A 23,991-nucleotide genomic window follows, 5' to 3' on the forward strand; every position below is an offset into this window, starting at 1 on the left:
CATCTTTTGTCAACATTGTACTTGAGCTTTTTGCAGGGCAACTAGCATGGAAAAGAAAATACATCCATCTCGAAAAGGAAGAAAAACTGCCTTTAATTGCAGATGACATCATTATCAATGTGAAAAAATCCAACATTACTGTCCAACAGCCTACTAGAACAAATGTTCTAGTCGCTTCATTTTTAATATCCCAAAACTGAGAACAACCCAACTGTCTATTGACAATGGTTAAATAGTAATATTTGCTTATAGTGGACTAGGAGTCAGCAATAAAAAAGTAAGAGTTACTGATATATGCAAGAATATGAGTGTATCTCAAAATAATTACAGTGAGCAAAAGAAGAGAGACAAAATGAAGTCATTAAAAATACTTTACAATTGACAATACTAAAATAAGAATACTCAACAACTAAAGTCTCAGCTATTATGAAATAGAATGCAAAATGATACATCTCGTTTTAAAAATGAAGTATGAACCTACTATAAAGCCATATGATGTTATTCCTAGTAATTTATCTGAGAGAAGTTAAAGGTTATATCCAGGGAGGAAAAACCCTATGCATCAATGTACAGCTTTGTTTACAATTGTTTGTGAAAGTTTTGTTTACAATTGTCCAAACCTGGAAAGAAAAAAGAAGTAAAACCTAACTTTATAAACAAGTAGTTATAACAATATGAACCCAGAATACTACTCATCAATGAAAAAACAATGTGCTAGTTATAGATGCAGAATATGAATGAAGTTAACCAATATTATGGGAAGTAGTGTCAGGTTCAAGAGCCTATGTCCTGTCTGATTCCAGTTCTATGACACTTGAAGAGAAAGAAAATACTAGGAACAGATTCGGCCAGTGGTTGTCAGGCCCCCGTGTGGGGTGTGGTTAATGGTGGAGGAACATGAGAACCCTTTTGTGAATGGTTGTGGTAACAATTACATAATCACATCAATTTTTAAAAATTCATAGGATCATATGTATATCTCAAAAGTGTGAATTTTACCCTATGGAAATTATAAGCACAACAAATGAAATAGGATATAGAAAAGTGAAGAGGAGAGGGCTGGGAAGGTGGCTCAGTGGTAGAGCGTTTGCCTTGCATGCATGAGGCCCTGGGTTCAATTCCTCAGCACCACATAAGCAAAAAGAAAAAAGCCAGAAGTGGCACCGTGGCTCAAGTGGTAGAGTGCTAACCTTGAGCTAAAGAGCTGAGGGACAGCACCCAGGCCCAGAGTTCAGGCCCCACGACCGGACCCCCCCCCCCCCAAAAAAAAAAAGAAAGAAAAGTGAAGAGGAGAAGATGTAACACTACCTTCAATAAGTATTTGTCTTTTCAAATGAAAAAAAAAAAAAGCAGGATGTAATCTATAACTTGAGTCAGAATTTGTCCAAAGAAATGAAATTTGTCCTATTATATAAAGTACAAGAATTACCAAAAAAAATTCAGATACTCTTACTCTTGGAGCAATCTTGTGTCCATGAAGACTCCTGAGTCTTCAGCCAGACACAAGAACAGGGAGTTGAGGTAAAAGGTACTGGCATTTTTTGCCTTCTAAACTGTGCTGGAATTCTATTTTTTCCTCTTTGCATATTTACTATTCTTTTACATATAGAAAGATATCACATGGGAATCAGGGTTAAAAACATGTAAGGCTATTTTAAATTCCAGGTTTAAGAAAGGAGAAAATGTAAAAAAAAAATACTGAAGAAAATAGAATAGAAAACATAATAGAAGGCTCATCTTCTCTCTATACTTTGCCAGTTAAATCCTCATGTTTCCATGTCCTTTGAAGTGGATAGTCAATGTTCAACAATTTGAGTGGAAAACTCCTGTTTTTCATCCTCTAACTTTCTCTTGAGAACATTCATGGTTAATGGGTTTTTGGAATTGAGTCTCAACTGTACTATTTCTCAGTGGTGTGAGCTGTGGCAAGTTATGTCTCTTTTCTTACCTGTGAGTATGTCCCTAGAGTTGGGTGAGGTTAACGGGAAAGATGTATTTTAGGCATTAACACCATGACTAGCTCAGGTCCTAAGACACTGTGAAGTGGGCTTTGTTGCTGTGAACATCAGGTCACATTTTTGTTTACTTCCTTGCCAGGCTATCATGGAGGGCAGTGGCCGGATACGGGCCGAATCTTACCCTGACAGCAGCACTCTGGTCATTGATGTAGCTGAGAGAGATGACTCTGGTGTTTACAACATCAATCTGAAAAACGAAGCTGGAGAAGCACATGCAAGCATCAAGATTAAAGTTGTAGGTCAGTCCTGCACGTGTGAAAACTTCCTGAATCAAGCTGATGTGTCTAGATTGAGGATACTCTTGGCCTTCAGACAATTTTTCTGGGCAACCAACCAATGACAGACATCATACAGTGATAGTATATCACCATCTCTTTTATTTTTCTATCTTTGCCATTTTCCTTTTCTTCTCTTTTCTTCCCTTTTCTCTTCTTTTTTCTTGCCTAGATGCCTTCCCATTGGAGGAATTAGTAGCTACTTTCAACCATTTGGAGTTGCTGGTCATTGGCTTTGCAAAGTCAGAGTTGCTTCTAAGTGCCATAAAGTTCACTGAGGGGCTGGGAAGATGGCTTAGTGGTAGAGTGCTTGCCTAGCATGCACCTGGGTTCGATTCCTCAGTACTACATACACAGAAAAAGCCAGAAGTGGCGCTGTGGCTCAAGTGGTAGAGTGTTAGCCTTGAGCAAAAGAAGCTCAGGGACAGTGCCCAGGCCCTGAGTTCAAGCCTCAGGACTGTCCAAAAAAAACAAAAACGGAAATAGAATTAGCAAAAAAATTTCCCACCTCGCAATCGTTACAGAGGAATAGGATCTGCCTTGGTCCTTAGACAGCTACTGTGTGTGCATTGTCTTAAGCCCGAAACCAAGGAAAATGTGCCTAGTAGATAACTATTGGTACAGGGACTCATGGTCTCCTCTTCTCATCTAAGTTTTCTTTTGAGAGGTGAATTTCCAGTTGACCAGAAATTACTCCGTATGTTTATAAGACATGGCCATTTCTGACTTGAATTTCTACCAGCCAATATCATGAATCTTCCTCCTGAGCTAAAATCTACAATCATTTGCCTTTGATTCACTTCACCATTTTCAAAGAACAAAACTTTCTAGTTTCATGAAGAGCTTATCTTCTGATATGAAAACATTACTTTAAAGGACTTGGAGATGTCTTGTTTTGTTTTGTTTTTAATTTTTATTGGGATCTTCTCCCATGAGGCCTAGTATGATTTTTTTTTCTCCCAAGTAGTTACTAAATGCATTTCAAGGAACATGGAAAAATACTCAGAAAACAACAGCTTCTGTGATTAGCACTAAAGCTCGCGTCTTCCTCTTCCCACTTTCTCTGTTCTTGCTCAGTTTTGTTCTCCCCTATGCTTTTCCACCACAGACATCCCGGACCCTCCAGTGGCACCCAATGTGTCGGATGTGGGGGATGACTGGTGCATCATGAACTGGGAGCCTCCTGCCTACGATGGAGGGTCTCCGATCTTAGGTAACTGCGTACGGACCAGTTGGTGTCATGCCAGTTCACTCGGGGTCCTTTTTAGCATGGTATTACTATGTGAACTTAGAACCAGGTCGCTCAAGGCCATGGGTAGGATTGGGAGCGATGTGAAGGAAGATGACGGAAGGGGTGACATCCATCAAAATGCAGTATACTTATTAATTTTAACATGTTCAATTAAAGTGCTTTTGTATAGCTACTTAAAGATAATAATTTCTAAGTCATTTGTTAAAAAAAAAAAGAAAACTACATGTTCAAGAAAGCCTACTGTGATGATTCTAAATATTCACTCACATTAAAGCACACCTATAGCCAGACTCAGGTGGCTCCTGCCTGGGATCCTAGCTACTCAGGAGGCTGAGATCTGAGGATCACACAGTCTGAAGCCAACCTGGGCAGGAATGTCCATGAGACGCTTACCTCCAATAAACTACTCAGAAAAAGCCAGAAGCAGGGCTGTGGCTCAAGTGATAAAGCGCTAGCCTTGAGCAAAAGCAGCTCAGGGACAGTGCCCAGGCCCAGAGTCAAGCCCCAGGACCAGAACACACACACATACACACACACACACACACACACACACACACTTAAAGATATTCTGGCTGGATACTGGTAGTATATGCCTGTAATCCTAGTTACTCAGGAGGCTGAGATCAGAGGATCAAGGTTTGAAGACAGCCTGGGTAGAAAAGTCCCTGAGAGACTCATCTCCAATAAACCACTCTAAATCCAGAAGTGGTGCTGTGATTCAAGAGGTAGAACACTAGCTTGGAGTGCAAAAAGGCCAAGGGACAGCATCCAGGACCAGCGTTCAAGCCCCACAACCAACAAAAACAACAACAACAACAATAATAAAAGATATTCTGCAATTACATATAGTTTATGATACTCTACAACTACTTGAGATTTAAATTTTTTATTTGAATGCTTGTTCTCTTTCTTTACCAGTTATCAGTAGCTAATATTGAAACAATTATACATCTAACTTAACAGTGTTTAAGTTAGTAAATGACTAGTGTCATTATAGTTACAACATGAATAAATTTCCTTTAGCACTAAATGCCTGGAGGAATTTGCTTGCCCTATGGCAGAAGGAATTTTTTTTCTTATAAACTAATTATTCCTTCCATCTTATCTTCATTGCAGGCACTCAGAGTCAACTATAGTGACTCTGCATTATATTGTTCAACCATAGTGGCTAAGTTGCTATGACCTATATGTGTGTGATTCATTTTTTTCTTCTTTTTTTTAGTATAATTTAAAATTTTCTAGTCCTTTTATTGAATCTATATCTTTTTGTATCTATATCTTATAATGTTAATATTGGTGTTTTATTAGCATAAATTACAAGGGTTTTGTTCAAATTGTACATGAGTTTTCTTTTTAACATTTCCATTTATGTGTACAACGCAGAGAGAGAGAATGTGTGTGAATATATGTGTATACCAGTACTAGGGCTTGAACTTAGGGCTTTCGTACTGTCTCTCCTACCCTTTATCATTCTCCTTCCTACCCTTTCCCACTTTCCAGACCAGCTTCAGTATCATTTTTTAATAATATCTGATTGGAATAAGGTGGGTTAAAATATGAACCTACAGGATTATTTCACTTGGTGTACAAAGAACATACAGACTTTTAAGAACTTCCCATATCTGCTAAAGTTTCAGTTTAGAGACCTTAGTTTCCATTTTGTGCACCTGCAGGGTACTTTATTGAGAGGAAAAAGAAACAAAGCTCCAGGTGGATGAGACTCAACTTTGACCTCTGCAAAGAAACAACTTTTGAGCCCAAGAAAATGATTGAAGGAGTAGCCTATGAAGTCCGCATCTTTGCTGTCAATGCCATCGGCATCTCCAAGCCCAGCATGCCCTCCAAACCATTTGTTCCTCTGGGTGAGTCCAGAAAGATATGTCTTCAGTCATGGGATCCATTGCCCCAGGTCTAATTACAGCCGGCCCCCAGGCTTCTTGGTGTTGTATGTGAGGTAGGGGTTGGATGGAAGAGGTAAGGGGCCATATTCTGTCTGTGAAATTCAAAGCAACTGTGGTAGAGTTGACAACAGTCATAATGTCAACCCCAGCAGTGGGTGGCTGCATTTCCAGTTCCCACAGCCAAGATGAAGCTGGGCTCAATTTAGACCATGCTGCTTCATTTCTTCTTTCTTTCCAAAGTCTTAGAGACCTGGGTGTGAGCACTGCAGTATAAACTTAAGCTACCTGAGATGTGTTCAGCAGTCTACAACTAGAAACACATGCCTGCTTTGTAACTGCACTTGAAGCATTACCCACTAACCCCAAACACATGCCAGTTCAATGAGGATGCCTCCTTTAGTTTATGGTACTTTTGCAACTGAAAGGAAATTTAGTGCAGGAGTCTGTGCTTTAAACTCAGAGGCTTATGGGAAATTTCCTCGAGATCATTAGATCCCCCAGCTTCGACTTCTTCAATTCCATTGGGCCTCCCAGGCTCTCTCACCGATCCTAAGCCGGAGAACAAATATAGGAATATTTCTACAAGTCACACGTTGAGCAGATTTTTGCCCTCACACACTATGATAGGAGAAGGGTGCTTAATTAGATTAATTAATTAATTAATTAATTAATTAAGGTGTGGGGTTTCAGGCTTCAGTGTCTATTTTTATTTTCTTTTTTCTTTCTTCTGGTCCTGGGGCTTGAACTCATGGCCTGGGTACTGTCATTAAGCTTTGTGGCTCAATGCTAGTGCCATAGCTCCATTTCTGGCTTTTTGGTGATTTATTGGAGATAAGGGTTTCACAGACTTTCCTGCATGGGCTGGCTTCAAACCACAATCCTCAGATCTCAGCCTCCTGAGCAGCTAGAATTGCAGCATCCGGCTTCAATGTCCTCCCTTTCCTGTCCTCTCTTTTCCTTTCCTTCTTTTCTTCCTTCCTTTCTTTCTTTCTTTTTTCTCATTCTTTCTCTTCTTCCTTCCTTCTTTCCTTCCTTCCTTCTTTCTTTCTTTTTCTTTCTCCCTTCCTTCCTTCTTTCCTTCCTTCCTTCTTTCTTTCTTTTTCTTTCTCCCTTCCTTCCTTCCTTCCTTCCTTCCTTCCTTTCTTTCTTTCTTTCTTTCTTTCTTTCTTTCTTTCTTTCTTTCTTTCTTTCTTTCTTTCTTTCTTTCTTTCTTTCTTTCTTTCTTTCTCTTCCATCCTTCCTTTCTTCCTTTCTTTCTTTTGCCAGTCATGGGGCTTGAATTCAGGACCTGGGTGCTGTCCCTGAGCTCTTTCACTCAAGGCTACCACTCTACCACTTTGAGCCACAACTCTACTTCCAAATTTCTGGAGCTTAATTGGAGTTGAGTCTCATGAACTTTTCTGCCCAAACTGGCTTTGAACTGGGAAGGATCCAGTTCTTTCTTAGGAAAGACCTCAGCCTCCTGAGTAGCTAGGGTTACAGGCATGAGCCATGAATGACCAGCTTTCAGCATCTATTTTTATTTATTTTATTTATTTATTTTTTTGGTCCAGTCATGGGGCCTGAACTCTGGGCCTGGGCGCTGTCCCTCAGCTCTTCAGCTCAAGGCTAGCACTCTACCACTTGAGCCACAGCACCATTTCCAGATTTTTCTTTTTGCTTATGTGGTGCTGAGGAATCGAACCCAGAGCCTCATGCATGCAAGGCAAGCGCTCTGTCACTGAGCCACCTTCCCAGCCCATCAACATCTATTTTTAATTGCATCTCAATTCATTTCAACAGGTTTCATGCTGCTTTTTCTGTCTCCTTTATCTTGTCAGCTGTAACCAGCCCTCCGACTCTTCTGGCCGTTGACTCTGTTACCGACTCATCTGTGACAATGAAATGGAGGCCCCCAGACCAGATTGGAGCTGCAGGTTTAGATGGCTATGTGCTAGAGTATTGCTTTGAAGGAAGTAAGTACCCCTAGATGTTACAGTGAATACCATCATCCCTAGGTGAGACATATCCCCATTTTCTTTTCTCTCTCTTGGGAATGCATCTCATACTGAAAATGAGATCAAGTCCGATGTCATCCTCTGATGTGTATAAAAATGTAGTCTTATTCTTAAGTCATAGTAAATTAAGATGCTAATAAATTAAGACCTGAAAACCACCCTGGCTAGGCCATGATATTAGATAACATGATTGAATGGAGAGATAGGAGAAAGAGCTTCTGACAAAACTTCAGGGATCTCTGTTCCTGCAACCAGTCTAGCTGCATAGTACCTTAGCACAGCACACTGAAAGTCTAGTTAGAATGAAGCACATAGGGATTTCTAAAACCATCTTGGAACTACTTAACAAAAGAACCACCATTTGATGTAATAATGAGAGACTACATGTTTGACTCTGTGGCGATTGTCTCTTGACTCCTTAAGGAAGGGAACAAAAACAATGAAGACCAGGCAAAAGAATTTAAAACAGCTCTTAAAAGCAGCATCATTAAATCTCAGAATCTACGAAGCATGATGTGGCAGTAAGCTACCTTAAAGCTTGGAAATATGAAACTTCGGGGAGAGGGAGATCACTAATAGAAGTAATGGAAGAATAGAAAATGCCACGCGAAAACATGGATCAAAACAAAGTAATGTGACAGTCACTAAAATCCTGATGTGTTTCTTGGATTCCTCCATGGATAGCATTCAACTATGGGTGAATTACAGGCTGGGGATATAGAGCTCTTATCTAACATGATTGAGGCACTGGGTTCAATTCTCAGCACAGGAAAAAGAGATAGAGAGGAGAGAAAGAAGGAAGGAAGGAAGGAAGGAAGGAAGGAAGGAAGGAAGGAAGGCAGGAAGGAAGGAAGGTGGGAGGGAGGGAGGGAGGGAGAGAGGGAGGGAGGGAGGAAACAAAAACAAGGAAGGGGGGCTGGTAAGGTGGCTCAGTGGTAGAGTGCTTGCCTTGCATGCATGAGGCCCTGGGTTCGATTCCTCAGCACCACATAAGCAGAAAAAGCCAGAAGTGGCGCTGTGGATCAAGTGGTAGAGAGCTAGTCTTGAGCTGAAGAGCTGAGGAACAGCACCCAGACCCAGAGTTCAGGCCCCATGACTGGCAAAAAAAAAAAAAAAAAAACAAGGAAGGAAGGGCAGGAGGGAGGGAGGGAACCAAAACAAGGAAGGAAGGGAAGGAGGGAGGGAACCAAAACAAGGAAGGAAGGAAGGAAGGAAGGAAGGAAGGAAGGAAGGAAGGAAGGAAGGAAGGAAGGAAAAAGGAAGGAAAAAAGGAAGGAAGAAAATGGGAACATAAAACTGCTCTGGCAGTGGGCACAGGTCCTCTCTGATCGATGGAAGATAAACAAGCGAAGCTTGCTCTGCTCTACTTTTAGTGGAACCTAAAATTTAATCCTTAAAATGACTCTTTGAATCCCAGACTATAATGCAAATAAATACTCCAAATGAAGAACAGAGAGGACAGTGTGCATTTGCAAAGCGAGGGCTGTGAATACAAATGCACCTTCACTGGAGGAAATCCACTGTGGGGAAGAAACTTATGAAGAGAAATTTACTGCTTAGAAGAAAGCCCCAGACTCTGGATGGAGTCACCAGTAGAAATAATCGTTGCTGCTCAGGAGGGAAGAAGAGGAGTGGGGACATTCTCAATGCCCTGTGCAGGGTACTAGACTTGGTCTTTCCAGGTCTTCGCAAGCCACTATCCAAACCTATGGGGATACCAAAATTTAAAGAAAAAATTTAAATAAAGTCTCAGGGTAAATGCAGCAAGAGGAATGGATACCGGGACTAATTCAATGAGAAAAATCGTCAGCATTTCAGAATATGGTTGATTCCTATTTCATTTGTCCCTTTATTCTTCTTTTATAAAAGTCACGAGACAGCACTCTATAGATTGTGCAGGCGACAGAACTTCTTAATCTTATATTTGTGATGTGGCTGCTGAACCCAAACATGTTGTGAATGTATGAAATAGAGCAAATTCTTTACTCTTTTCTTTCTGATAGGTTTAAAAAGTAAGAAGATACAGCAAAATGATAGATGGCTGTCATTTTGATGTTACCCACCGTAGATAAAATACAACAAAGTGTATTTTACATAATTGTGCGTGTGATCTGCGTAGATATATATGTATAGATGGGTATACATATGTATATGTACGCAGTCATTATTATGTATATATTTTGCCACATAACCTTTTGGAATTAGCTTTCTATTGAAGTTCTTTCATAACGTGTAGATCTCTCTTCGTAAAGTTCCTTTTTCTTTTATGTGGCTGCCTCATCCTTTGTTCTCTTTTAATGGCTGGTGTCCTCCAAACTAATTTTCTGTAGTGTTTAATGCTTTTGGATATGTGAGGTTTATTCTGTAAGAAAATTCTTTCTTATGTACGATTGTGTGGTTTGGGGTTTTTTTGGTTTTGGTTTTGGTTTGTTTGGTTGGTTCTGCCTCTCTCTTGGTTTTGTTTTTTGTTACTGTGATGCCTGCAGCATTTTACTCTTTTCTTTCTCCACTCGAGCTCAGTCTTTTCTTTCTTAAATTCTCACTTCACCTATTAAACAACTTCCATGATGTTCGTTTATCCCTCTGGACATCATTTTCTCTCTCTATTTTCCTCCATGAAAGTGGTTCAAATGTGAGGATGGGTTGGGTTTTTTTTCCCTCCGCCCTACTGTATCTTTACCATGTTTTCTCTTGAAACTTGCTTTTCCCTGTTTCTCATTCTTTTGTACATGCTTTCATCTATTTTTTTCTCTTTTGTCTCTTGACTACGAAAATACTAACAATATAGCAGCTCTCCGACAGACCATTTGTTTAAAGATTTATCACTTTTTTCCCCCCAAAGATGCCAGGATATCTTGATTCCCTGCCTACTCTTTCTTCATATTCCTGGTGGGGCTAGAAGAAGACAGAGGCAAAGATTCCAGTGCCAGCCGGTCCTGTCCCTGCCCCAGCAACTTTCCTAGTTCAAGCAAAGGCATATCATCCCCAACCAGAGGGGCATGGTCCAAAACAAGCCAGTGAGGGCCCCTCCCACCCTCCCCCACCCCCCCCACCCCCCCCCACCCCCCCCCCGCCCACGAAACATAGGGACCCTGAGGCAGGCTCAGTTTCTTTTCTTAATCCAGAATTTGTTGTCATGGCAACCAGGGATGCCTCCTGAGCTTCTGGAGCAGATGCCATTCATAACCTGGAAAGACATGGCTGAGTCCCTGGCTGGCTTTAGGCCTTAGGACAAGTCTCGTATTTCAAGGTTCTGATGAGGGACCCCCAGCCGGGGAGCATCAGGTTCCCTAGGGACTGGAGAAGACCCTCCCAGGGTTGAAGTGGAGAGACTGGAACCCAGGAAGATGTTCCACTGTGCACTGAACTCTTCCCTACCATGGAATCTAGGGCCCGTTCCTCCTTTTCCTTCAGGATCTTGCTTTGTCATTCTCTATCTCTTCTTTCTGCAGCTGGAGGTGCCCCACCCCGCCTCCTTTTTCTTCTCCTTCTCCTCCTCCTCTTCTTCCTCCTCCTCCTCCTTCTCATCTCCTCCTTTTCCTTCTCTTTCTCCTTCTCCTCCTTCTCCTTCCTCTCTCTCTCTCTCTCTCTCTCTCTCTCTCTCTCTCTCTGATCCTTCCTTTTCTCTGGAGCAGGTGCCTCAGGACAGAAGCCACAGGCTGCACCCCAGCAGTCCGCGGCCCTCCTGAGAAGCTCCCCTCTCCTAACACGTTTGGTCTCTTGCGTCACTACCCTGAAGACAAATCTCTCTTGCATACTTTGCATACTGTACTAACAGAGAATGCTGACTACTGATGCAACATTCTTCTGGTGTGAAAGTGGGTGTCTTTAATTAATTTTAATGACGGATTCTCAAAGGTACAGCAGCAAAACAGTCTGGTGAAAATGGGGAGGCTGCCTATGAGCTACCAGGTAACGTATTCTGTGACACTCTTGAACTTTCTCACTGTGTGATAACTTTTTCCCCAGAATGTTCTGTGGCCACGCAGGGACTGTCCTCACGCCCCCTCCCCCCCAACACACACACACAGAGTTTGGGGTAAGGGGAGAGGGCTCAATCTGTGGGCACAATACCTACCATCTTTTAGAAGCTGAAATACTTGTAAACCTGGTGGCTGGGTTTCTCTTCTTTTGAGGTTGTAGACAAAGCTACCAAGAATGTTGTGAAGTTTTGGGGGGTTATTTTTTTTAATCTCTCTTTATTTTTACAAATCCGGTCTTTGATGAAAAGGAAAGGCTGCTCCACTTCCTTCAAGGTATCAGTCAGCTCAGGAGCTGCGTTCCCTTCTTGTAAACATACTGTTCTTTTCTTCATGAATGCTAATGAACACAGTCACATTCTTTGAGCTCGCATTAGTGTCTGGCAATAAAAATATAGCCAAGATAAAATGGAGAGATTATATAACGATCGAGGTCAATGTCTCATTCATAGTGGCAATTTCCTGGAGCCAAATACAGTAGCTCACACCAGGAATCCTAGCTACTTAGGAGGCAGAGATAAGAGGACTGAGGTTTGAAGCCAGCCTAGGCAAAAAGTTAGCGGAAACCCTGTCTCAATAATCATGACATGTCTTTGTCATCCTACCTCTGCAGAAGGGTAGGTAGGCCAATTGGGGTTTTAAGGCTCATTCCTAGCAAAAGTGAAAGGTCTCATGTGAAAAATAGCTAAAGCAAAAATAGCTGGGCATGTGGCTTAAGTGGTAGAGCACCTGCTTAAGAGGTATGAGCTCATTAGTTCAAAACCCTAGCGCCACAAAAAAAATAACAATTGCAATTTCTTGTCTTTTTGAGCTTTAATGTGCACAAATGCTTACATATTGCAATAAAACTATTATAAAACCTTCAGTTCCGTATCTAAGATGCAGGATCCATTGAGTAAAAGGCGCAGTTTTTTTTTCAAAAACAGCAGAATCTGAAAGTTTATTCTTTCTATTTCTTATGTTGGTCACTTTAGGCCATATTTTTATTTAAGTGCATGAACAATGCCCATCGATGTACTCACATCCAGAATGAAATCATACTCTTTCCAATGATTTCTGAGTAAAAGGTTAAGTTGGAATTGACAACAGCTAAGGTGATTTCTTTCACTTAACAGGTTTTTCTTTTTTCTTGTATGGGTTTTAGCTGAGGATTGGATAGTTGCAAACACAGATCTGATTGACAAGACAAAGTTCACCATCAATGGTCTGCCCACCGACTCTAAGATCTTCGTGCGTGTGAAGGCTATTAATGCAGCAGGTGCTAGCGAGCCCAAGTACTATTCTCAGCCCATCCTTGTGAAGGAAATTATAGGTAGGTGACAAGGTTTTCCAATTTAATCTTCTCTTTTAATTGTCTTAAGCTCCTTTCTTGCTCAGAGGCAGAGAGATTGCTTGACTTCATAGGACAGCTTGTTCCATGAGACTCATTAAATGAGACTCATTAAAAACGGATCATTCCTGGGGGGGGGGGGGAAGATACATTCAAAATGAAATGTGGATTTGTATGTGTGCACGCACACACACACACACACACACACACACACACACACATGTGCATGTGGGAGTGTGGTACTAAGGTTTGAATTCAGGACCTTGTGCTTGCTAGACAGGTACTCTACCACTTGAACCTCTCTCCCATCAATTTTTACTTTTATTATTTTTCAAATAGGATCTTGCATTTATGCTCTGGCTGATCTGGATATCAATCTTCCTATTCATATTTCCCACATTGTTGGGATGCCATTGTTTCCAGCTTTTTTGTTAGTTTGGCATGGAAATCTTATAAACTTCTCCCTGGGCAGGTCTTAAATCACAAATCCTCCTGATTTCCACCTCCCAGATTACAGATATCAACCACTGTACCATCTGACAATAGATTGTAATGCTACAGAGTGTGAAAAAGGTCATTGAAATGGTTTTAGGTTCACATTGCAGCCAACCTTTAGGAAACTACAACCCATATTTTGGTATCGAGTCAAAGAGGAATATTTACAATTGCATGAAACGCTTATTAAAGTATTCCTCCCCAGGAAACAAGCAAATGAGTTCATTATAGTCAATGTACATTATGTAAAATCCGAATTACATAATTTGAGGATAGGGATAGGCCAGGAAAAAATGAGGAGAACAGTAGAAGGGGTCACATTGACCAAAAAGCATTGCACTCATAACCTGACTTAGGGACTTATAACTTCTTTGTACAATTTACTACTAAGTATTTCCCTCATAGGAAACTACAATCCATGTTTTAGTGTGGAATCAAAGAGGAATATCTATAATTGCCTGAAAAGTTTCTTAAAATATTCCTACCATCTATATGAAAATATGCTTTGTGTACATACTGCGCCAGATTGAAGGTAGAAATAAATATGAGAATCCAACTATCTTTTACTGAGTCAAAGAGGAGAGAGTAACTATTGAACTCTATTGAACCTACCTAACTAGCAAGTGCTAGCTGTTAATTTTTTTTAATAATAAAAAAGGAGAGTTATATCAACATTTAGATCTTTAACAGAATGATCATCGGAAAAAGATTATTGCTGTTAGGTACTATGAAAATATGTATAAGATCTTGAGATAAAATGTCAGTTTAAAAAAATGTTTTAGACCCATAACAAAAATAAAAATACAAAGCTGTAATAAAGCCTGAGCAAGGGAGAATGTTGCAACTGTCAAAACATCTCTGTTGGAAGACAATAGTTTGGACCAGAGTTGCCATTTGTTCTGTTAGTGGTATATCTAAGCTTGTATTACAGAAATATGACTATAAAGATTGGTTGCTAAGCATCAAACCATTGTGCCTATGCATGGCTATTTCAAAGATAGAGTACTGACTGTGAAATTATACCATTTTCCCTTCTCAGAGCCTCCAAAGATTCGCATCCCAAGGCACCTAAAACAAACCTATATCCGCAGAGTTGGAGAAGCCGTGAATCTGGTTATACCTTTCCAGGTAACATTCTAGTGCACTCTCATTTTCTCTCTCTGGGGCTGACGTGTTTACAAGGTAGACAAAAGTACTTGACTATTCAAGTTCATCATGGTTCAGGATTTCCTTGGAAAACTATAAGTCAATGCATTGAAAAGATTTGCATGATCATGGAAGTATCTCTCTCTCAAAAAAATTTCTTTATTGAGATGAAATGATAACATAAATTGTACTGTATTGTAGGAAAGTGATACTTAGCTAAAGTCACAAACACATTTTAACCTTCACAAGGCAAATTGTTATTATCTTGGTCTATAAAGCTTAAAGTCTACCAACTTTGACAATACAACTATTTCTTCCAAACTGGTTGATATGTATATTTCTTTCCTTTTGCTTAGTGTAAGCTGTTCCCTCATGAAAGTATCTTTCGCTATTGAAGAAGATCAGAGGCTGGGAATGTTGGCTTAATGTTAGAGTGCTTGCCTAGCATGGACGAAGCCCTGGGTTCAATTCCTCAGTACCACATACACAGAAAAAGCTGAAGTGGCACTGTGGCTCAAGTGATAGGGTTCTAACCTTGAGCAAAAGCAGCTCAGGGACAGTGACCAGGCCCTGAATTCAAGCCCCAGGACTAGCAAAAATAAATAAATAAATAAATAAATAGAAGATCAATATATAGAACTGTCAGATTTTTCTTCTTCAGAAGACAAACAAGATGTAGTCTTGAAGCTGGGGCTACAGGGGAAGAATATTTAGAAGAGACCACATGAAGGTGACTCTGTATGGTCCCAGCTTTTTGTAACACTGATTTCGTTGTTATTGTTGTTATTATTATGGGACTGGGGTTTGAACTCAGGGCCTTGAGCTTGCTTGGCTTCCTTATTCAGCGTTCATGCCCAACTGCTTGAGCTTATGCCTCTAGCCCTGCTTTTTCTGGGTAGTTAAAGTCTTTTGGACCTTTCTTCCTGGGCTAGCTTCCAACTATGAACTTCCAGATCTCAGCCTCCTAAGTAACTAGGATTGCAGGCATGAACTGCTTGTTCCCAGCTTGGCTAATACTTTAAGCAAAGCTCTGAGTGTAATTTATATGTATACAAGATGGGGCCCAGTGCTAGTTCATTTCTGTAATCCTAGGCACTTAGGAGGCTGAGATCTGAGGATCATGTTTTGAAGCCATACCAGACAGAAAAATCGCCAGACTTGAATCTCCAATTAACCAGCAAAAAGCTGGAAGGAAGTGTGGTTCAAGTGGTGGAATGCCAGCCTTAGTGAAAAAGCTAAGTAAGAACACAAGTCTCTGAGTTTAAGCCCTAGTTCTAGTTAAAAAAAAAAAGAATTTAAGGTCAGCAGCCAGAGAGAACACAGAGAATTCTAGACAGGCCCAAGATCAGCATGCCATGCAAAGGAATAAACAGCACGAGCCGTTAGCAATGTTAGCAAAATACTTGTGAAGTCTAGAAAATTGTGTGGGACCTCAGTCTTTATACCTGCCCTGGAAGATGAGTATATCATTATTCCTATTTCACAAATTAGGAAAGTAAGACCTGGAGAGTTTTATAATTTGCTGAAGGGTACACAGCTATTAAATAGCCAAGATCCAAATATAGCTCCCAGAGCTTCAGGGCATATTGGAGACCTAGTTCCAGTACTTCTTTAATTCTGAAGTGTTGGGCAAATAAAATGTTTAGCTCCTCTATTCAAAAAGTAAGGATCACCGTGTGCTGGTGGCTCACGCCTGTAATCCTAGCTACTCAGGAGGCTGAGATCTGAGAATCGTAGTTCAAAGCCAGCCCAAGCAGAAAAGTCTGTGGGACTTTTATCACTAGAAACCTGGAAGTAGCACTGTGGCTCAAAGTGGTAAAGTGCTAGCCTTGAGCAAAAAGAGTGTCCAGGGACTGCACCCAAACTCTGAGTTTAAGCCCCATGACCACCACCACGACCACCACCACCACCGCCGCCAACAACAACAATAACAATAACAACAACAAAAAGAGGATCATATTACTTACCTTGGTATAGTGATTAAGGGACATAATAATATTGTTCTGAGTTGTGTCTTGCAAAGAGAAGGAGGTGGATTTTGGCTGTTTCTCACCCACCTGCTACCTAAGGTAGTAATGTTTTCCTTGTCTGTAATAGATTAGGCTATTTTCATGTTTATGATGTTGACAAAAAAAATGTGGAGGGCAGGGAATGTGGCTTAGTGATAGAGTGCTTCCCTAGTATGCATGAAGCCCTGGGTTCCCCTCCTCAGTACCACATAAACAGAAAAAGCTGGAAATGGCCCTGTAGCTCAAGTGGTAGAGTGCTGGCCTTGAGCAAAAGAAGCTCAGGGACAGTGCCCAGACCCTGCATTCAAGCTCCAGGACTGGCAAAAAAAAACAAGGAAAGGAATGAAAAAATGAAAGAAAGAAAAAGAAGGAAGGAGAGAAAGAGAGAGAGAAAGAAAGAAAGAAGAAAGAAAGAAGAAAAGAAAGAAAGAACAAGAGAGAGCAGGGAAGGAGGGAGGGAGGGAAGGAGGGAAAGAAGGAGGATGGAATGAAGGAAGGAAGGAGGAAAGGAAGGAAAGAAAATCTGGTGACTTTTCTCTTCTACTTCTTCTGTTTTTTTTAGGGTAAACCCAGACCAGAATTAACTTGGAAAAAGGATGGTGAAGAGATTGATAAGAATCAAATAAACATTCGCAACTCTGAGACTGATACAATCATATTTATCAGAAAAGCAGAGAGGAGCCACTCTGGGAAATACGATCTGCAGGTCAAAGTGGACAAATATGTGGAAAATGCATCCATTGACATCCAGATTGTGGGTAAGTTTGGAGAAAGGAACTAGAATATTCTATCAAAATAGTAAGGTGATTAATTGTCCTTCTCACTAAAGGGATATTGGCTTTACATACAATTCTTTTCTTTCTTCTTCTTCTTCTTCTTCTTCTTATTATTATTATTACTACTACTACTACTATTGGTGGTGGTAGTGGTGGTGGTAGTTGTAGGGCTTGAACTCAGGGCCTGGGAGCTGTCCCTGAGGTCTTTCACTCAAAGCTAGTGCTCTACCACTGAGCCACATCTCCACTTCCAGTTTTCTGGTGGTTAATTGGAGATAAGAGTTGCATGGACTTTCCAATGAAAAATATTTCACTAAATAGACAAAAGATGAACCTAAACAAAGTTAAACACTAGATGGGCTGTACCTTCAGGGCTAGATAGTTAAAAAAAAAAAGGTAAATGCAAGTTCATTTGTACTTTTACCCGAGTTAGTGGAATGAATGAAGCATAGATTCCTTGTGGGTACTCCCCTCTTTCTTGCACTATATTTTTCTACAGTTCTATAATTGTTGAAATGTCTCAAGAAATAAACTGGACAGCCAGATGCAATGGGTCATACCTGTAATCCCAGAACTCGGGAGGCTAAGGCAGGAACATTGTGAATTTGACTCAGCTTGGGGTATAAACTGAGACTCTGTCTCAAAACTAAATTTTAAAAAGCCCTAAAAACTAAAAATGGAAAATAGGAAGAAAGGAAGGGAGGGAGGGAGGTTGCAAGGAAAGGAAGGAAGGAAGGAAGGAAGGAAAGAAGGAAGGGAGGGAGGGAGGAAGGAAAGCAGGCAGGCAGGCAAGAGCAGAGTTAGGAAAAGCCTTGTTTCCAATCACTTTTATGATCATATTTTAGTAAATCTGTTGAAACTTGAGGTTCTCTTACCAAAGGGACACCTTTGGTCCACCTCTCTTTGGGCAGGGGGCGGTGCTCTTGAACCTAGGCACTCTTTTCCCTCCAGCTCTACCATTTTGGAATGTGTTGGGAGGAATGTGAGGCTGCTTGGTGCTCTGGTGTGGCTCCATTCTCTTGACGTAACAGGGAGCAGAGTGACCTCATAGTGATGTCATGGATTTCTCCTCTAGACCGCCCAGGCCCACCCCAAGCTGTGACTATTGAAGATGTCTGGGGAGAGAACGTTGCTCTGACATGGACACCACCAAAGGATGATGGAAATGCTGCCATCACTGGGTACACAATCCAGAAGGCTGACAAGAAGAGCATGGTAAGGTCTGGCTATCTCTGCTTCTGCCACAGGGGCAAAGTCATATTTCATCAGAGATAACATAGGTGGGGGCCGTGGATCACTGATACACAAGGATAGAAGGTAGGAGATCTGGGCCTCAGAGTTGGGCTGGAGTCTGCACATTGCCACTAAGACACAAGTACCTAACTAAATATTTGACCTTTTGGGTTCCATTTTCCATACGTATGAAATGTAGAAGACAGAATTCCTTCTCTTGGTGATTCTAAAGCAGCAACTGCAAATGCTCACTCAAACTCCATACATTCATTCATTCATTCATTCATTCATTTAGTACCTATGTAGTCAGTCTGGATTCCAAGCTTTATACTTATACAAGTATTTCTCTTTGTGAAATAAAAGTTGGGTATTGTGGATTTATAGCTTCAAAAAAAGAGAAAAAGCTAACAGCTATGAAAGAAAGTTTCAAAAAGTCACAGCATGTGAAATGTTCTGAGGAAGAAAACAGCTTAGTATGTTCAGGAAACAACCCAGGTAAGTATGAATTAGTGTAACCTCCATTTTATAAATGAGGAAACTGAGACTCAGAAAAGATCAGTGGCTTATTGGAAGAGCACCAGAATTTGAATGTCCAACTTTTGAATCAGAATCCATTTTGGCTTACCAGAAGTGAAGGAATGGCTAGAAGAATACTGAGACATGGGGCTGGGAAAGTGGCTCAGCGGTTGAGTGCTTGCCCTGTATGCATGAGGTCCTGGGTTTGATTCCTTAGTACCACATAAGCAGAAAAAGCCAGAAGTAGTGCTGTGGCTCAAGTGGTAGAGTGCAGCTTTGAGCTTTGAGCTGAGGAACAGTGGTCAGGCCCAGAGTTCAGGCCCCACAACTGCAAAAAAAAAAAAAAAAGAGTACTCAGACACACAGTGTGTATGGCCCAAAGCAATCTTAAGGTATCATACTGAATGATACTGATAGAAAGTCTTTATGCGTCTACTTTAGATCTCAATGAGAACTTTGGAAGTTACATTGCACCCACAGAAGGGCAAGGGCTGAACAGACAGTCTTGAGTGACAAGCTGTTTCTTTCTTAGCACAGCTTTTGTTACCTTGGTACATATTACACATTAAAATAAGATTTGGGCCAGGCACTCTTGGCTCATGCCTACAATGCTAGCTACTCAGAAGGCTGAGATCCAAAGATCACAGTTTAAAGCTAGCTTAGGCAGAAAAGTCTGTGAGACTCTTATCTCCAATAATCTACTCAGAAAAAGCAAGAAGTGATGCTATGGCTCAAGTGGTAGAGCACTAGCCTTGAGCAAAAGAGCTCAAGGGCAGCTTCTAGGCCCTGACTTCAAGCCCCATGCCCAACAACAACGAAGTTTGGCACTAAAATACTTTGTTCTACAAATGATGCATTCACTGATAGGTAAGTGGATAGATAAGAGACACTATATGGTTATAAAGAAAGTAATGGCATTACAAGATGACATCTAGAGTATATGAACCTGGCTAGGAATGTGGCTCAGTTGTAAAGTGCTTGCCTAGCATGTGTGAAGCCCTGAGTTCCATTCCTAGGTACCACATAAACAGAAAAAGCCAAAAATGGGGCTGGGGATGTAGCTTAGTGGGTAAAGTACTTGCCTAGCACTCTGAGGCCCTAGGTTTGATTCCTTAGTACCACATAAATAAAAATAAATAAAATTGTGGTTTTTAAAACCAGAAGTGGTGCTGTGGCTCAAGTAGTAGAGGGCTAGCCTTGAGCAAATGAAGTTCAGGGACAGTGCCCAGGCCCTTGAGTTCAAACCCCAGGACTGGCAAAAAAATAAAAATAAAAAATAGAGTATATGAACCTAATAAGAAAATGAAGAGTACATAGTCAAGTGAAGGCCAATTCTAAAGCATTAAACCAATGAAGTGTTCATTGTGACTGCTCTCCATATGACACTTAATGAATGTAATGAAGCTTCCTTCTTTATTCCAATGAACAGGTGGACAAGTTGTGATTTTCTTGAAAGGTGTTCTTGTTTGTTGCTTTCAGGAGTGGTTCACTGTCATTGAGCATTATCACAGAACCAATGCCACCATTACTGAGCTGGTCATAGGGAATGAGTATTACTTCCGGGTCTTTGCAGAGAACATGTGTGGTCTCAGTGAGGATGCCACAATGACTAAAGAGAGCGCTGTGATCGCCAAGGACGGTGAGTCGGGAGGGGTTTTCACACCACACAAAGAAGGGGTGTGGTGAAAAGGAGTAAGAAAATAGTCAACCTCGGGCTGGGCGGTCAGTGGTAGAGCGCTTGCCTGGCATGCACCAGGCCCTGGGTTCGATTCCTCAGCACCACATAAGCAGAAAAAGCCGGAAGTGGCGCTGTGGCTCAAGTGGCAGAGCACTAGCCTTGAGCTGAAGAGCTGAGGGACAGCACCCAGGCCCAGAGTTCAGGCCCCACGACCAACCAAAAAAAAAAAAAGGAAAAGAAAGAAAAGAAAATAGCCAACCTCCATTGGAAAATTATGTGTTCAAGGAAACTTGTAGTCTTAAGAGGTACCTTTTTCAAGGGAAATTTTATTGCATTTTAAAAATTATCTTCAAATAGTTGCACAAAGGGGTTTCAATCCACCATTCAGTTTATGAGTATAGCGCATCTTGATCAATGTCACCCCTTTTACTCATTCTTCCCCATTTCTCCTTATTAGTACAAATTTACAAATATAGCTTTAACTCATTCTCATTTCTGGGCAAATGGACCTATAAGAGACGAATGCCACAGAGACAGGGAAAAGGAGATGGTTTGGGGATTTCCTTCTGTTACTTTTATTTTTGAACAGCTTCAGTATTTGCCATACATGGGATAGTCTCTGTAGAGGAAGAAAAAAGGTAACATATCTTTATGATTTCATTTTTATTATAAATCACTCTCCTAAAAGCCTTCCTTGTAGTATTTTTACATTAGAACAAATATCTGATCGAAATATTTAGAAAGACAACAAAGTCCTCCTAGTACCCATTTCAGTGTCGGATCACCTCCCTGCCTTTCTGTCTCCAAGGTGACCAGCTACGCATGTGTGTCCTTCAGAATATACGTCATGTCATGTGGCATTTGCTCCTGTTTTCCTAACTTCAGGGAAGTTTCAATCAGGAATAAAGTATGCCAAGAATAATACATCCTCAGGCCAATTTGTATTTTATACATATTTTAATACTATTTTTAAGGTAAAATCTACAAAAATCCAGTGTATGAAGACTTTGATTTCACAGAGGCACCTATGTTTACTCAGCCTTTGGTGAACACCTACGCCATAGCTGGTTATAATGCCACCCTGAACTGCAGCGTGAGAGGAAACCCCAAGGTACTGTGGTTTTCTATCCCATTATGTAAATCTTAAGAGTTGACCCTAAAGTTCCTCTTTTTTATTTGCCATTTTATAATATGTTCATTTAATTATATAAGCAAGCTAATATGCTAATATGTTCATTTAATTACATAAGCAAGCTAATACGCTAATAAAATATGTTCATTTAATTACAAAAGCAAGCATATAATTTTATAAGTAATAATATCAATGGCCCTTCTAATTGCTGTGGGGTGTGAAGGAAGCAGACAGTGATGTTGGTGGATAATCATACTAATGCTATTCAAATGTACTAGTGGAATTGTTTATATTTCTTTATTAAGGGGTAGATCTTTTTTTTTCACTACTAGACATCAGATAAGTTTATTTCAGATGTGACAGCAATGATAAAATTGACAAGTTTAATTCTTAACTGTACCAAGTAAACTTAGCCATGTAAGTATTTTTAGAGTTATTCCCTTCAAAACCTTAGGGAGCTTTTCTTTTTCACCACCACACAACATAGTTTCCCAATAATTCTCCGTCTGGAGAACTTTCTTTTGGTGAGTAACAACTGCTCGAGAGATATTTTAGAGCTCCTTTCCCCCAAATGAAAACTGATCTGGACAAATTATATATCACATAGCTTTTACTACAGATTCTTTTCTTTCAAACCTAAATGCAAATACCAATCAGTTCAATTTTAACCTATTTGTCCCAGTATAAACTGTCCTGAAAAACATGATATAATTAGTGATCTTGCAGTTAATAAAAACTGTCTCACCCCCAAAGATTATTTATCAAGATAACCAACTCAGTAAGGAGTCTACTGATTCACAGGCACATATAGTGCCCAGATTCTACCCTCTTCCAAGGGGTAGATTCTAAGAAAAAGAAAAACACTTAATTTTAACCGAATTGAGAAGTGAGAAAATGGAAGCAATATTGTTTCACCTGAAAAATTAGGTGGCCATCTTGATGCATCAAGAGTCCTGTAAATGATTAAATAATAATTACACTATAGTGAAAAACAGACTATAAATGTGCTTTGGTAAGGGCTCAGAGAGTTAGATGGGAGAAATTACATCTGTCATATTGTCATTTAAAATAAAAAATAACGTGGCATCTCTAACATAAATGCATGCACACATATATGCATACGCACACACATATGCCTGTGTATGCAAAACATCCCTGAATGACACTGTTTCCCTATGCATATTTTGAAAAGAAATAGGGAAGCTAAAGGGAGAAGCCACATGAAGCACAGGAGGAAGATGCTAGCCAGCATGCAAATGGAAGTCCTGTTAGTACATTCAAGTGGGAAGGATAAGGAAGCAGATGGAAAATTTCACCCACAGCTTAGGAACAAGTTCAGATCTGTTTCAGTCTGGGAGTCCTGTCATAAAGGTGCTTCATTTGACCTTGTGGCGTTAAAGCTTCAGAAAGGAATATGGCTGAGGAAAGAGGGTAGTGAGTGAAAAGCCTCCGAGAATTAAGGGATGAGCCTCAAGAAATGCTCCTATTTGAAAGGTAAAAAGAATTGGGCACTGGTGGTTCATTTAGCTACTCAGGAGCCTAAGACCTGGAAGACGGAAGTTCACTGTCAGCTTTGGCAGTTTGAGACTCCATCTTGTGTTACCTAGCAAAAAGCCAGTTTGGAGGAATAGATCAAGTTAGTAGAGTGCCAGAGTGTGAGGTGCTGAGTTTAAATTGTAGTACTAGCATACTAGTTAATTAATGAATTAATCAACAATACTGAAGCCGAACACTGATGGCACATGCCTGTAACCCTAGCTACTTAAGAGGCTGAGATCTGAGGATTGCGGAACCACCAGAAAACCAGAAGCAGAGCTGTGTCTCAAAGTGGGAGAGCGCTAGAGTTGAGCAAAAGAGTTCAGAGACAGAGCCCAGGCCATGATTTCAAGCCCTATAACTGACCAAAAGGATTGAGAGACAGAAGGAGGAAGAGGAATATGTGAAAAAAAAAAAAACAAAACGAAAAGATGCCATGTCTAGGTTCTGAGAAAGGCCAACTAATATGAAAAGTAGAATTGTAGAGAGAATGTAGAGTGTGTGTGTGTTTAGAGGGAAAGTGTAGACAAAGGGAGTGAAGAGTCAGTGATTACAAACATAGATCAGGAGTCCAGGAGAAAGGCGTTTCCTTCCTGACGACTTGAGTCACTAGTGATCTTGGATCACCTGCATGGAGCAAGTGCCCTCTCAAATGATGACAAATACAGAGGTCAGAAGGAGGTGACCTGAAACGCAGGTGTATATAGAATGAGAGCG

The 23,991-nt window shown here is 40.6% G+C and overlaps 1 protein-coding gene across 2 annotated transcripts in view; it reads left to right on the top strand.

Annotated features, from left to right (window-relative positions):
• Mybpc1 (myosin binding protein C1) overlaps positions 1-23,991 on the top strand; it is a 93,869-nt gene that overhangs the window by 64,143 nt on the left and 5,735 nt on the right. Inside the window, exons 19-29 of one of the 2 annotated variants that reach the window (XM_042693283.1) lie at positions 2,098-2,257; positions 3,402-3,506; positions 5,219-5,407; positions 7,267-7,401; positions 11,302-11,355; positions 12,568-12,735; positions 14,288-14,376; positions 16,966-17,161; positions 18,255-18,394; positions 20,408-20,567; positions 21,581-21,717. In XM_042693283.1, the coding sequence (XP_042549217.1) occupies positions 2,098-2,257; positions 3,402-3,506; positions 5,219-5,407; positions 7,267-7,401; positions 11,302-11,355; positions 12,568-12,735; positions 14,288-14,376; positions 16,966-17,161; positions 18,255-18,394; positions 20,408-20,567; positions 21,581-21,717 (1,533 nt within the window). The remainder of the gene's footprint in view (positions 1-2,097; positions 2,258-3,401; positions 3,507-5,218; positions 5,408-7,266; positions 7,402-11,301; positions 11,356-12,567; positions 12,736-14,287; positions 14,377-16,965; positions 17,162-18,254; positions 18,395-20,407; positions 20,568-21,580; positions 21,718-23,991) is intronic. The other variant, XM_042693282.1, reaches the window with a different exon arrangement.

Source organism: Dipodomys spectabilis, unplaced genomic scaffold, assembly GCF_019054845.1.
Source record: "Dipodomys spectabilis isolate Male_0828 unplaced genomic scaffold, ASM1905484v1 ptg000163l, whole genome shotgun sequence".
Taxonomy (NCBI): domain Eukaryota; kingdom Metazoa; phylum Chordata; class Mammalia; order Rodentia; family Heteromyidae; genus Dipodomys; species Dipodomys spectabilis.